Here is a 15789-nt window from a genome sequence, read left to right on the forward strand (position 1 = left end):
AAATTTACCAGACATAGACTGAGACACTCAGATGTTTAGGATGGGTGGTAGGGACAGAGCATCGAGTGACATTATGCTGAGTGCACTATCCGAAAATTACCTCTAGCAATTAAACAGAGAACCGACTCATGGAGATAACATCTTGGACCTATTGATAACAAACAGACCCGAACTTTTCGACTCAGTAAGCGCAGAACAGGGAATGAGTGATCATAAGGCTGTTGCAGCATCCCTGAATATGGAAGCAAATAGGAATATAAAAAAAGGGAGGAAGGTTTATCTGTTTAGCAAGAGTAATAGGAGGCAGATTTCAGACTACCTAACAGATCAAAACGAAAATTTCTATTCCGACACTGACAATGTTGAGTGTTTATGGATAAAGTTCAAGGTTATCGTGAAATGCGTTTTAGACAGGTACGTGCCAAGTAAAACTGTGAGGGATGGGAAAAACCCACCATGGTTCAACAACAAAGTTAGGAAATTATTGCAAAAGCAAAGAGAGCTTCACTGCAAGTTTAAACGCAGCCAAAACCTCTCGGACAAACATAAGCTAAAGGATGTCAAAGTTAGCATAAGGAGGGCTATGCATGAAGCGTTCAGTGAATTCGAAAGTAAAATTCTATGTACTGACTTGACAGAAAATCCTAGGAGTTGTGGTCTTACGTTAAATCAGAAAGTGGATCGAAACAGCATATCCAGACACTCTGGGATGATAATGGCATTGAAACAGAGGATGACACGCGTAATGCTGAAATACTAAACACCTTTTTCCAAAGCTGTTTCACAGAGGAAGACCGCACTGCAGTTCCTTCTCTAAATCCTCGCACAAACGAAAAAATGGCTGACATCGAAATAAGTATCCAAGGAATAGAAAAGAAACTGAAATCACTAAACAGAGGAAAGTCCACTGGACCTGACGGGATACCAATTCGATTCTACACAGAGTACGCGAAAGAACTTGCCCCCCTTCTAACAGCCGTGTACTGCAAGTCTCTAGAGGAGCGGAAGGTTCCAAATGATTGGAAAAGAGCACAGGTAGTTCCAGTTTTCAAGAACGGTCGTCGAGCAGATGCGCAAAACTATCTCCGACATCGATCTCTTGTAGAATTTTAGAACATGTTTTTTGCTCACGTATCACGTCATTTCTGGAAACCCAGAATCTATTCTGTAGGAATCAACATGGATTCTGGAAACAGCGATCATTCGAGACCCAACTCGCTTTATTGGTTCATGAGACCCAGAAAATATTAGATACAGGCTCCCGGGTGGATGCCATTTTCCTTGACTTCCGGAAGGCATTCGATACAGTTCCGCACTGTCACCTGATAAACAAAGTAAGAGCCTACGGAATATCAGACCAGCTGTGTGGCTGGATTGAAGAGTTTTTAGCAAACGGAACACAACATGTTGTTCTCAATGGAGAGACGTCTACAGACGTTAAAGTAACCTCTGGCGTGCCACAGGGAAGTGTTATATGACCATTGCTTTTCACAATATATATAAATGACCTAGTAGATAGTGTCGGAAGTTCCATGCAGCTTTTCATGGATGATGCTGTAGTATACAGAGAAATTGCAGCATTAGAAAATTGCAGCGAAATGCAGGAAGATCTGCAGCAGATAGGCACTTGGTGCAGGGAGTGGCAACTGACCCTTAGACAACTGTAATGTATTGTGAATACCTACAAAGAAGGACCCTTTATTGTATGATTATATGATAGCGGAACAAACACTGGTAGCAGTTTCTTGTGTAAAATATCTGGGAGTATGCGTACGGAACGATTTGAAGCGGAATGATCATATAAAATTAATTGTCGGTAAGGCGGGTGCCAGGTTGAGATTCATTGGGAGAGTCCTTAGAAAATGTAGTCCATCAACAAAGGAGGTGGCTTACAAAACACTTGTTCGACCTATACTTGAGTATTGCTGATCAGTGTGGGATCCGTACCAGGTCGGATTGACAGAGGAGATAAAGAAGATACAAAGAAGTTGGGCGCGTTTCGTCACAGGGTTACTTGGTAAGCGTGATAGCGTTACGGAGATGTTTAGCAAACTCAAGTGGCAGACTCTGCAAGAGAGGCACTCTGAGTCGTGGTGTAGCTAGCTGTTCAGGTTTCGAGAGGGTGCGTTTCTGTATGCGGTATCGAATATATTGCTTCCCCCTACTTATACCTCCCGAGGAGATCACAAATGTAAAATTAGAGAGATTCGAGCGTACATGGAGACTTTCCGGCAGTCGTTCTTCCCGCGGACCATACGCAACTGGAACAAGAAAGGGAGGTAATGCAGTGGCACGTAATGTGCCCCCGGCCACACACAGTAAAGTGCTGGACCTATGCACTCCTAACACTCCTGCACTCTGAAGTGACAGATGGTATTAGCTGCTGCGTAATAATACATGTCCATTGCACAATTTTTTGGAACAAACCTATAAATAAGCATTTAACATCTGTTTAATACTGTTTGGTAATTTGGTGTACTTTCAGATCGCTTATTATTCAAGTACGATTTGTTTCTTCATGTTTTTAACAAGCATGCTGGTTTCATCAATAAAAATACCTTTTTCCATAATAATGGAGCCCTCTTCAACTCTTAACTTGGAATACAGGTAAAAGTTTTAAATGCTAACATCACATTTCTGTACACTTTCACACAACTAATTGTACGAAAAATTTTGCATTTTTGAGAAGCTTTTGTTGTGCACAAAATAAACTGTGTATTTTTATAGCACACAATATCAATACAAAAACCAAAAAACATGGCACCTAAGCTTCACAAACATGTACACTAACATGTGTGCAGTGATGGGGAGGTCACCGGGGGGAGGGGGGGGGGGCAAGTGGAGGGTGTGGTGCTATGGAGGATTAAGTGCAAGATAGGATGGTCAGGGGGTGGCTGGAACATGAGTGCTAAGGTCGTGAGCCAGTGGCAGTGTGTGTGTGTGTGTGTGTGTGTGTGTGTGTGTGTGTGTGTGTGTATGTGTGTGAAGGACTTTGTTTGAAAGCTGACAATATGTCAAGTGTTCTTTTTCATTGTACCTCTCTGTGACTCACCACCACTTCTCCATGGTGATTAGCAGTCTAACTTTTCCATATTATTGTTACTCCATCTTGGACTTCCCACTGTTTTTCTTTTCACTGTGAACATTCTCACCTTTGGTCAAGAAGCTGAAGCTCCACTCTCATCCTACATGTCTGCTTAACAGAGGGACTTCCCTGGACACGACAGACAAGTTAATTTTCTTCAGATATACTGAACTCTTAAATTCACTTGGTGGTTATTCCATCTGATATCTGCGACAAAGGACAGGCCATTAGGCTATTATTTTAAACATCTGATTGAAGCTTGGTCTTGCATGATGCACTTTGTGTAGACAAACATTCCAGCAGGTGCTCTGTCAGCATTGGACTGTATTCTATTTTGTTGGTTGAACTGTTGATCAATGTCATTATAATTTATTTAAATTTTTTCATTACAGTGTCAGTTGGAGCCATTGGCTCAGCTGAGAGAAGTGATACTGTTAATCCTCATGTAATTAACTTGCTTTATTATATGTGAATTAATTGTACCCCTCTCTATGTTGTAGAAGCCCTCTAGCAAATTGTGAATCGTGTAGTTAATTTAGCATGAGGCATGACACACTGGTGGATGGCACATGTGGTTGTTGAAAGTTGTACTTCAGCCAGGTGCAACAGAGCATACACCACTTTATTGAACAAGTGCCCCTGAATGGTTATCTGTACGGCTGGGGTAAAGTGCTGTGATGGTTATAAAGACAGCAAAGCATCGTATTTACAAATATTGTTATTATCTTGTATTTTTTAATTAATACTCTTTAATATCAGAGCTTTGGGTCGACACTTAATCAATTATTTGACAAAACTTGGCTGTGTGCCATGTGTTACTTCTCTAAGTTTCTAGTGAGCAGAATGTTTGAAATTGGTGTTTTTATTAAAGTACCAAATGCCACATGAGGCACTATTTACTCTATTGAACCTTATTTAATGTGGCCAAGAGTATTCTAACATGTTGAGCTTTTTTCATTAGTTTTTCTAGTTGTTTAAATTATTAACTGTTAAGGGCTAAAGCTCGTGGGCCCTTCTTAATGTTTGTTTTGTTATGATTGTGCACAATTATTAACTTATTAACTGTTTGTGGGCCATAAGCCTGTTATCCTGATGGAGAGTTTATTCTGGACATCCAGTGAGACAGTTGTTAAGAATCAAAAATTTTAATATTGTGTGTCTGCCAAAATAAATGTTGAATAAAAGGACTCAATGGCTTACCACTCAAGAACCCCTTTATCAAAGCCAACCTGCTCCATGCTCAACAGATTCGGATCCTTAACTTATGGTATTCCATTTCACTTTCATATGGGTTACATTGACATATACAATCTTAGCAGTGCATCTCTGGATTTGTGCAGTGTCTATTGTCATGCTTATTTGAGAAGGAATGCAAATGGCACACAATTCTTTACTACTGGCTGCACTAGCATCGTGTATCCAGTTTCCTTTACAGATACAATCTGTTTCACAGAAACCTTCCCAATAAATCTATCTCCTATTCACCTTCCCTAATACCAATTGTGTGTGCTTCTTCCATTTCCAATCACATCTTAATATTAACCCTAAATACTTCTACAATGTGATGTGCTCACAATGTTCACCACTAATCTTGTAATTACTTGCTATTGGGTTTGCTCTTTTTGTTATGGGCAGTATCTCACACTTATTAACATTATACTAATAAGTGACTACTATCTAGTTTGAAGTTTTATTTTTTGCTACACATTTGTGCATAAAGTTTACACTACTGAAGAACTTACTTGCAAGTGTGAGAATACGTGCACAAAAAATTTGTTTGACTAGTGTGTGCCTGGAGTTTAAAGCTATCATGAACATACGAAAGAATTTGGACCAGTAATTCCTCTTGAAATTTAATGCAGGTGACCAATAAAGATGCACCTATTAGCTTCCCTGTGTCACCTGTGCTTCTATCTACAGGTCTTCATACCTAACATTTTTCTTAGTTGTCTAACACTTTAAAGCCAACACGTAAAAATATGTGGGTGGGTTTGATGCATCTGAAAGTCAGCAAGTTGTAATATTACAGGCACATTTTCTCAGCATTTCTTTGTCCTGTCCACTTTCTTACAATTCCAGCTCTATGGTTTTTGCAGCAGAGGCTATAGTTCCAGTGTCGCTTGCTATATATGATGTTAACACACTGAAGGCGCTTCTAATTTCTTTTGTTTTGTGGGTACATTTGGAGCAGCATGTTTCTCACATGTGGTCTCAGCTGCATCCACACAGCGCTGGGTGACACACAATTTGACTGATGATGATACTGCTTTTGAGTTACTACTTAATTCTGAAAATAGCTATTTTTTGAAGATATTGCATATGACAGGATGATATCAACTGTGTTCAAGAAGAAATTTCAGAGAGCCCAGGTAAGGCATGTCTAAAAATGACAAAATTTGCTATTTTAAATTCAGATTTCAATATAAAGGGTTTTCAGTTGTGATATAACATATCACTTTGGGGAAAGTGCTGTGACTTTTGTAAGTGTCTATGTGTTAGTTAAGCAGTTTCGACCTGCATACTGTGCGCACAAATTTTGTTTATTTTTTGCAAGTGCCTGAGAATGGGTGCATACAGTGTATCTGCAAAACAGAGTGAAAAGGGCAGTCTTCTTCATGTTGCAGCACCTGCTAATAGGTCTATTATTCCCCACAATGCACAGTAGGCCATGGAATCTTCAAGATCATGACAAAGGAAGGCAGCATTCATTGCCTAGACTTGAAAGAGTATTGGTGGATTGTGCACACAAGCATTGTCCACTTAAAAGTCTGTAAACAATCTGTAACTGAAGTGTTCCAAATTATAAATTTGAGATACAATTTACAGGTAATTCGTAAGTAACTGTACACACTTCTTGGGTGTGATGTATGCATCAAAATAAGAGTAAAAAATTAAATAAAGTTTTGTCTGAAATTGGTTCATTTCAGAGTTACACAGTACAGAAGGGATCATGAATGCGACACAAACAACACAAAATTAATTCTTCTCGCAAAGAAACAACATGAAGCAACCCAAAATTCTACTCAACTACAAACTAAACATTCACCAAAGGACATGTTCAAACTTATGTCCATGCAGATGAAGCAGTGATGCACTCAACTTCTCATTGTTCTCAGGATGATGCAGGCTCCATTCATCCCATTCTGCACAGTTATGCAGCTGTTTTCAACTCAATGTTGTTGTTGTGCTACATTCTCAAATATAACCCCTAAGGTAGATGTCTAGGGTTTAAGATTGGAGATCTGGTGGGCCAAGCAACTGGTCCTGCATGACCTGTCCACTTATTGGGATAAGCAACTTCGAGAAACTCTCTTGCCACCAAAATGAAATGTGCAGGGGCACCATCAACAAAACATAATCAGTTGATATGCAGATGAACACGGCAAGCCGAAATCCTGTATTGGCCCATGATGTAATGCCTACCACAAGTGACACTATCCATCATAACTAAAAAATAAAGTAGTTTCAGACAGAACCTTATTTTACATTTTCCTCTTATCCTGATCCATACACCACACCCATCAAGTGTGTACAGTTACTTTTGAATCACCCTGTATCAATCTATGATAAGAGTCTGCAACTATGAAATAACTTCGTGGTAATTCTGCCAAATAACTGCAGCGTACAAAAACACAAAAATTTTAATAAATAATGGTTACTGAAAATTTCTTTAAGAAGTTAACTGGCACACACACAACATGGAACATTTCACAGTACATAATTTGAAAGTGATTTTATTCTGAAGTACAATTTTTTGCAGTAAAATCAGAACAAAGTGTGGATGTCAAAATCTATAGAAGCAAGATGCGTGTATTCCTCTGGATATTACACTTGAAGAGCACAGGTGACCCAGTGTGAGGGTACGAGCTTCAAGCTGTATAGCTTGAGGAAGGTCAGATGATCACTAATTATGTTCCAGATACCTCTGTATTTTCAGGACAATATGTACAGTGCAGTTTAAATTTATATGAAAGCTGAAATATTTCTAGCATTCTTTTTCACTGTGCCTTTTTCCAAGTCAATGCCTCCTCTCTTCACTGCGAGTAGCAATCTATGCTTTCCATGTTACTATTATTATTATTATTATTATTATTATTATTATTCTATTCTGGACTTTCCACTGTCATATTTTATGATCAAACACAGACAGGTGCACTTCTGAGAAGTTAGGAAAGCAGGAGAAAGGTACAGGCAGAAGTGAAGCTGTGAAGGTGGATCATGAGGCAGGCTGGAATACCTCAGTCAGTAAGGTAAGTTATTGCTCACGCTGGAATATCTCAGTCAGTAAGACCACCCACACTGCTTGTAAACACAAGGTTGCAGGTCCGAGTCTTTTAAAAGCAAACAGTTCGAATCTGTCAGGAATTTTCAAAACCAGTGCACACTCTTTGGCACACTGAAAGACTCATTCTGAAAATATTATAAATAAATTGCACTTTGAAAGTACATTTAAAATCAAAAACAAAGTATTACATACGAATTTTATTAGATATTCTTGATTATTCAATAATGGAAATGTGGGTACGACACTTGAAACATTCGAAGAAATGCAACTGTTTAAAACAAGGAAAATACAATCAGATTTTTGAGGATATGCTTGCATGTTACCAACTCAGGATCTAAAGTGTTAAAGAACAGTTACAACAATAGATACTAGTGGGAGGCAGAGTTGGGACTGCTACACGAAAAAACGTGTAGTTAGCAATAGTTCTTTCTCAATGTGGGAGCTGGATTCAAGCACTATCTGCAAGTTGTAACACAACACTTAACCATTATGGCATGTTAGGAAACCTTTGAGGGGTGCATAAAAATCCCACCCCCGTCCCTTGAGGATCTGCTTAGTTTTGTATGGGAGGCATGACATTACTCCAACTCTTGGCACGTAAGAACTGGACATACTCATTTGGTTAGCTTAGCGCACCTCTATCTTGTGTAGGAAGACCTTAAGAGTAGATGGTGAGTCACTGTCTTTGAGTTCTTGAATCCTGATAGTTTCTTAGTAACTACACCCTGTTGAATCCAACAGATTTTTCTGGTTAATTAAAGCACAGCAGATGGCTTTTTCTATCTTGAGAATGCCTGAAATACCACTTAAAAGACACACAACCACCTCAGATAGTTCCACGACTGCTTTTCATCTTAATACAGATTTTTCCTGTCACACTGATTTTTCAGGTAGCAGTGTCAGGGAAACCATACCAAATAACGATGTCTCAGGTTTTCTCGGCATGACTGATTAATAGTGTGCTTTCAGATGTTCTGCTGAGTTGCTGTTTTCCTATTCTGCACAATATTTTGATAACCGACCAACCCGTCTTCTTCAGGGTGGGTCTGTTGTCAAAATATTATGCATAAAATGGAAACAACAACTTGGCATAAGGCCCAGATGCACACTATTTACCATACCAAACAGTTTTGAACAGAAGACTGTGTATAAGGAAGTGGTACTCAATGTTAGCAAATTTGTCATTGCAATCAGCAGTGTGACATTGTCAAGAATCAGGGGAGTGCAGCGTTTCATGGATGAGGAATATTTTGTATCTTCTCCAAATCAGCAACAGCAACACATTAGCTGCAACTGATATCGAAGAGGTTAGATAAATGAATGCTATGTAGTTTCTTTTTTGGACATAATTTTAAACCACAAGTTGTCTTGGTTACCATATGTGAGGGTTCTTAAAACTAAGTTCCTCAAAGAACTTAAATTTTTAAGGACCTTAGCCATAACTCTTGCAGAACTGACAATGAATTTGCTCCCATTTTATGAAACTTTCATTTGGGTACATACCGGATTATGGGTGCCAGATGCAGACCACATTCAAAGATCATTGACACTACTCACACCGAAGGGTTTCGTGTGGCCACAGGTACCTACAGACTCAGTCACACAGCCAGCCTCTGATCCAAGCCTTGCATGCCACTATTAACTGTCTGGAGGAAACACCATGATGTATCAAGTGTTCAGGATCTTGTCTACTGGTGAGTAATCAGTACTGAAACTTTTTAAGTGAGTACTCGTGGAATTGGCATCTAGACAATGTCGATGACCAATAATGCTATTTGGAATGTGTGTGAATGCGGGTCTTTTAGCATTTTGTAGGATCCAAATGTCATTTCATTACTATCCATGCCATGGTTGGAGCTGTCTTCTGCTCTGTTTGATAACAAGATCCATAACTATATTGCATAGGTCAAAATACAAGAGAAATTGTACTCTATAGCACACTTTTGAAATATTAGGTAACAGCATATTAAGTAAGAATCAAAATTACATGCTAACCTGCTCTAATACGAGCAAGCAGGGGCAACATTAATTAATCAGCAACGCACTTCAATCGTATCCACAAGATAGTTTATCAATTGCAGTGCCTGACTAGGACCAAGAAATATAACATAATGAAGGCACTGGAGCTCATTTATATGCACCCAAACTATGAAATTCTTGATCTATTCCCATTTTCTGAGTGCACTTTAAGCTGTGTAGTGCTTGTACTGGTCCAGTCAATCCAGTACATTTTTCCTCACCTGCAGCATCTAGGAAAAGAATGTATATTATGTAGAGTACTAATGCATGTGGGAATACAAGATAATTAATTGGTTGGTGCAGCAGTCAAGAACATCAGCATAATGCTTACTATAACATCGTGAAAAGTTTCTGTACACACAATGACCTCAGTGCTAAAGACAGAAAGGCTGGGCGTGAGAGACTAGATGGCAATTAATTCCTTCCAGACTGATGTGGGAAGAAGTGTTCTCAAGATGCATCCAGATAGGGAACTACCTTTTGATGAATGGATTTCTTCTCTGACAAGACAACTTTTCACTGTACAATGACAGTGGCGTAGATATGGAACTATCCTTTGATGAACAGATTTCTTCTCTGGCAAGAAAACCTTTCAGCATGGGACACCTGTGGTGGACAAATGTTTGTAAACCAAACGTTTAGCTACTGACTTGCCCTCTATTTTATATATGATATACAAATTTTCAAACATCTAGTAAACTACAGTTAATCTTTCCAGTTATCACAAAGTGGTGAAGACAAACAGTTAGCACAGCCATCATGCTGCTTTTAAGCAACTCACACTTCTTATTTTTGTCATCTCTAGACCTTTAGATCTTTTGCTGCATTTCTCGTTTGTTGCTTTTTTGATAAATTTGAGTTTCCCATGAGATTACATGAATCTAGTTTGGGTGCTAATGAGTACATAATTGTGAACTGCTAAACAACAACAACAAACCAGTATATGTGCACATAAGAAACTAAAGAATCCACCTGTCATTCTCCTTTCTATTAATTCTTCAAGTTCTCGTTCACGCTGCATTGCTTCAGCTGAAGGCTGTGGCACACCTGGGAAGGTGACTAACACAATACTCATGTTGTCTCGACTTCCCTGAAAAAGAAGAAAGCTACAAACAGGACTGATAAAAATATATAAAAATGCTCAGCTCATAACAATTACTAATACAAGATAACAATGGATACCACAAAATGAGCACCAAAGCAACACATTATTATTTAATCCCATTAACCAGAAACGCCAAATGTCACTAAGAAAGGAAAGAACATTGGGGCACTAAGCCCCATGTAGCTTTTTTGTTAGTCTTTTGTTTTCTGTCTTCTGTTCATATAATTGCTTTAAACCTACACCCCTCTTCAAGTAATGAACCTAACAAGCTTCCTACATACAAGTGACTACATGTGCAAGGGATTCCATATATTAATGCTTTTGCAATTGGTGAGTGTAGGTCCCCTGCAGTCTTCAAATACACGCACACCTGTCTTGATGTTTTAAATGTTAATACCACATCTTCATATTCTGCTTATGTGGTCTGTGATTTTTGACAAACAGGAGGAAACCTTTTCCTTTAAATGGTTCTTTTTCACTAGAAGCTCTAAATCTTTTAGAGCTTTTTTTTTTCCTCTTCTTCTTCACTGTCTCAAGGGCTGCTTCTCCAACTTTTTTCCGTATAGAAATTGCCTACAGCTGCACTGATTGTTTTTCCCATTCCTACGCCATTAATTCACTCACAGAATTTGTTGTTCCAATGAAAGTTGTGTGAAAATGTTTAAAAAGATCTGGCATATCCAGCAGATAAGGGCAGTGAAGAAAGAGGACTACCATAGTAAAATTCAGAGAAATAAACAGAGCTTAAAGGAGATCTGATAACTTCTATTCTTAAGATATTGGACAAACTAATAAATACCTTTTCAATACCTCCCACTGACGTGAAGGGGCTTATCAAATCAGAAGCACTGTGACCAAGATTGTATGGTTTACCAAAAATTCACAAATTCACAACAGGCTATTCTAGCAGCCATTGAGAGAACAGGGTGCAACCAACTGCATATTGTGGCACATGTTGTCATCTGGGCTCCGAGGTCAAACTTGGGTCATTATAGCAACTGGCAGAGAAGGTTGAGAAGACCAGCCTTGTGCATGGAGTTTCAACAAAGGCCACAATTTCCTGCATTGTCCCAAAACTGATTGTGGTCCTTTGCTTCTAGTTGACTGTAAGGACTGCACCAGAGATATTCTGAAGGTTCTGTGACAAGCTAGGCTGTGACTTAATGGACTTGCACCATAGGGTTAAGAACTGTAGGGTCTCCCTCGGAGGCAGAAGGAAACCTAGAAGTATCCTAGTAAGATCAAAAGAAATGCCTCCCACAGGTGACAGTATTAAAATATTAATGGTAAACTGCCAAAGCATTCACAACGAAGTGCCAGAGTTTCAAGTGCTCATGAAAAGTAGTAAAGCTCACATAATATTAGGTACAGAAAGCTGGTTGAAACCTGAAGTTGATAGGAGTGAGATTTTTGGGAGAATATGAGAGTACATTGAAAGGATAGGCAAATGGGAAATGGAGGTGGCATATTTGTCACAGTAGACAAGAAACTCAAATCCACCGAGATAGAAATTGAAGCTGCATGAGAGATACTTTGGACAAGGCTCAATATCAGAGGTGGGCATAAAATCATAATTGAATCCTTCTATTGCCCCCCAGACTCATCATCTGATGTAACCAAAAACTTAAAGAGAAAACTTCGGTTCAGTTGTTACCCAAACATATCTACATCTACATACACCGCAATCCACCATACGGTGCGTGGCGGAGGGTACCTCGTACCACAACTTGCATCTTTGCATCTTCTCTACCTGTTCCACTCCCAAACAGAATGAGGGAAAAATGACTGCCTATATGCCTCTGTGCGAGCCCTAATCTCTCTTATCTTTGTGGTCTTTCTGCGAAATATAAGTTGGCGGCAGTAAAATTGTACTGTAGTCAGCCTCAAATGCTGGTTCTCTAAATTTTCGCAGTAGCGATTCACGAAAAGAACGCCTCCTTCCCTCCAGAGACTCCCACCCAAGTTCCTGAAGCATTTCCGTAACACTTGCGTGATGATCAAACCTACCAGTAACAAATCTAGCAGCCCGCCTCTGAATTGCTTCTAAGTCCTCCCTCAATCCGACCTGATAGGGATCCCAAACGCTCGAGCAGTACTCAAGAATAGGTCATATTAGTGTTTTATAAGGGTCTCCATTACGGATGAACCACATCTTCCCAAAATTCTACCAATGAACCGAAGACGACTATCCACCTTCCCCACAACTGCCGTTACATGCTTGTCCCACTTCATATCGCTCTGCAATGTTACGCCCAAATATTTAATCGACGTGACTGTGTCAAGCAATACACTACTAATAGAGTATTCAAACATTACGGGATTCTTTTTCCTATTCATCTGCATTAATTTACATTTATCTATATTTAGAGTTAGCTGCCATTCTTTACACTAATCACAAATCCTGTCCAAGTCATCTCGTATCCTCCTACAGTCACTCAACGAGGACACCTTCCCATAAACCACAGCATCATCAGCAAACAGCCGCACATTGCTATCCACCCTATCCAAAAGATCATTTATGTAGATAGAAAACAACAGCGGACCTACCACACTTCCCTGAGGCACTCCAGATGATACCCTCACCTCCGATGAACACTCACTCACCATCGAGGACAACCTACTGCGTTCTATTACTTAAGAAGTCTTCGAGCCACTCACATATTTGGGAACCAATCCCATATGCTCGTACCTTAGTTAGGAGTCATACTGTAATTGTTGGTGGAAACTTTAATCATCCAACAATTAATTGGGAAAATTGCTGTCTTGTTAGCTGTGGGCGTGATAAGACTTCCTGTGAAACATTACTAAATGCCTTCTCTGAAAACTATCTTGAGCAGTGAGTTAGGACCTCCACTCATGGTGGAAATATACTGGTTCTAATGCCAATAAATAGACCTGACCTCTTTGAGGATGTTCACATCAAAACTGGTGCCAGAAACCATGATATGGTTGTGGCAACAATGATTACCATAGTACAAAGGACAACTAAAACTAGCAGAAAGACATATATTTTCAGTAAACTAGGTGAAAAATCAGTAGGGTCACATCTCAATGAGGAACTTGAAACTTTCAGGATAGTGAAGGAGCATGTACAGAACACTGGCTCAAGTTTAAAAGAATAGTTGACCATGCACTGGATATACATGTACCCAGTAGAATAGTTCATAATGGGAGGGAATGTCCATGGTATACATTCACTGTAAAGCAACTTCTAAAGAAACAGAGATTACTGTATAATAGGTATAAAATAAAGCCCAGGGCTATAGCTAGAGTGATGCTGAATGAAACACATTTGGCTGTCAAGATAGCCATGTGTGATGCCTTCAGTGACTACCATAGCAGATTACTGTCAACTGATCTTTCACAAAACTCAAAGAAATTCTGGTCATATGTAAAGGCTGTTAGGGGCACCAAAGTTACTGTCCAGTCCGTAGCGAATGAGACAGGAACTGAATTGCGTATAGCAAAGCAAAAGCTGAAATGCTTTTGAAATGTTCTTTTTCAAAGGAAAACTCAGGACAATTGCGCCCCCCCCCCCCCCATTTAATCCTTGTACCACTGAATAGTATTAGTGTCAGTGGTGTTGAGAAACAGCTAAAAGCATTAAAAATGAACAAAACTCCTGGCATCGATGGGGTCCCCTGTCAGATTCTACACTGAATTTATGGCCGAGTTAGTCCCTCTCCCAACTATAACCTATTCTAGATCCCTCGAACAACAAAAAGTACAGGTCACATCCATCTACAAGAAGGGTAGTAGAAGTGATCCTCAAAACTACCGTCCAATACCTTGACATCAATTTGTTGTCAAATCTTAGAACATATTCTGAGCTCAAACATAATAAGGTATCTTTAACAGAATGACCTCCTCAAAAGTCAACCAGCATGGATTTCAAAAACAACGATAATGTGGAACCCAACTCGCACCTTTGCTTACTGTCAAAAATAAGATCATATGGGGTATCGAGTTAAATTTGTGACTGGATTGAGGACTTTTTGATAGGGAGGACACAACATGTTATCTTGGATGGAGATTCATCATCAGACATAGAAGTACTCAGGGTGTGCCCCAGGGATTTGTGTTGGGACCCTTGCTGTTCATGTTGTATATTAATGACCTTGCAGACAATATTAATAGTCAAATCAGGCTTTTTGCAGATGATGCAGTTATCCATAATGAGGTACTATCTGAGAGAAGTTGCATATATATTCTGTCAGATCTTGATAAGATTTCAACATGGTGCAGAGATTGGCAATTTGCTCTAAACATTCAGAAATGTAAAATTTTGCACTTCACAAAATAGTATCTTGTGACTATAATGTCCACGAGTCAGTGTTAGAAACGGACAACTCTCTATGAGTTGTTATACCTGCTATAACACTTTGCAGGGATATGAGACGAAATGAAATGATCACATAGGCTCAGTTGAGGGTAGAGCAGGTGGTGGACTTTGTTTATTGGTAAAATACTGGGAAAAAGCCATCAGTCTACAAAAGAGATTGCTTGCAAATCACTTGTGCAAACGGTTATAGAATATTGCTCACATGTGTGGGACCCGTACCAAATAGGACTAACCGGGGATGTTGAATGCACACAGAGGAGGGCAGCACCAGTGGTCACATGTTTGTATGATCCATGGAGAGAGTCACAGAGAGAGTGAAGGAACTGAACTGGAAGACTCTTGAAGATAGGTGTAAACTATCCCAAGAAAGTCTATTAATAAAATTTCAAGAACCGGCTTTAAATGATGTATCTAGAAATATACAAAAAACCACTACATATAACTCACATAGGAATCTTGAGGATAAAATCTGAATAATTACAGCATACATAGAGGCATTCAAACAACCATTCTTCCTGTACTCCATACACAAATAGAATGGGGGAAAAAATCCCTAATAACTGGTAGATTGGTATGTACCTTCTGCCATGGTGGTTTGCAGAGTATAGGTTGTGGGTGTAAATGTAAAATCTGGCATTCCATTAAGACCCATTGTTAGCGTTTTGACTGTCTGACCTACTGAACTGCCAAACAATTGGCTACCCTACTACAACCATTTATAGGAGAAACTGACACTTACACTGATCAGCGAGAACATTATGACCACTTGCCTAACAGCTCGGATGTCCCTTCTTTGGCACGGATAAAAGCAGTGACGTGCCACAGTATGGAAGCAATGAGGCCTCGGTAGGTCGCTGGAGAAAGTTGGCATCACATCTGCACATACAAGTCACCTAATTCCCATAAATTACCAGGAGGTGGGCGATGAGCTCTGACACCACATTTGATCACAT

The 15789-nt window shown here is 39.5% G+C and overlaps 1 protein-coding gene across 5 annotated transcripts in view; it reads right to left on the reverse strand.

The window, feature by feature from the left end:
• LOC126260041 (protein phosphatase 1A) overlaps nucleotides 1-15789 on the reverse strand; it is a 236233-nt gene that overhangs the window by 132549 nt on the left and 87895 nt on the right. For all 5 annotated transcript variants that reach the window (XM_049957220.1, XM_049957217.1, XM_049957218.1 and 2 more), the window contains one exon: nucleotides 10362-10479. In XM_049957220.1, coding sequence (XP_049813177.1) covers nucleotides 10362-10479 — 118 coding nt within the window. The remainder of the gene's footprint in view (nucleotides 1-10361; nucleotides 10480-15789) is intronic.

The sequence above is a fragment of the Schistocerca nitens genome, chromosome 5 (genome assembly GCF_023898315.1).
Source record: "Schistocerca nitens isolate TAMUIC-IGC-003100 chromosome 5, iqSchNite1.1, whole genome shotgun sequence".
NCBI classification, from domain to species: Eukaryota; Metazoa; Arthropoda; class Insecta; order Orthoptera; family Acrididae; genus Schistocerca; species Schistocerca nitens.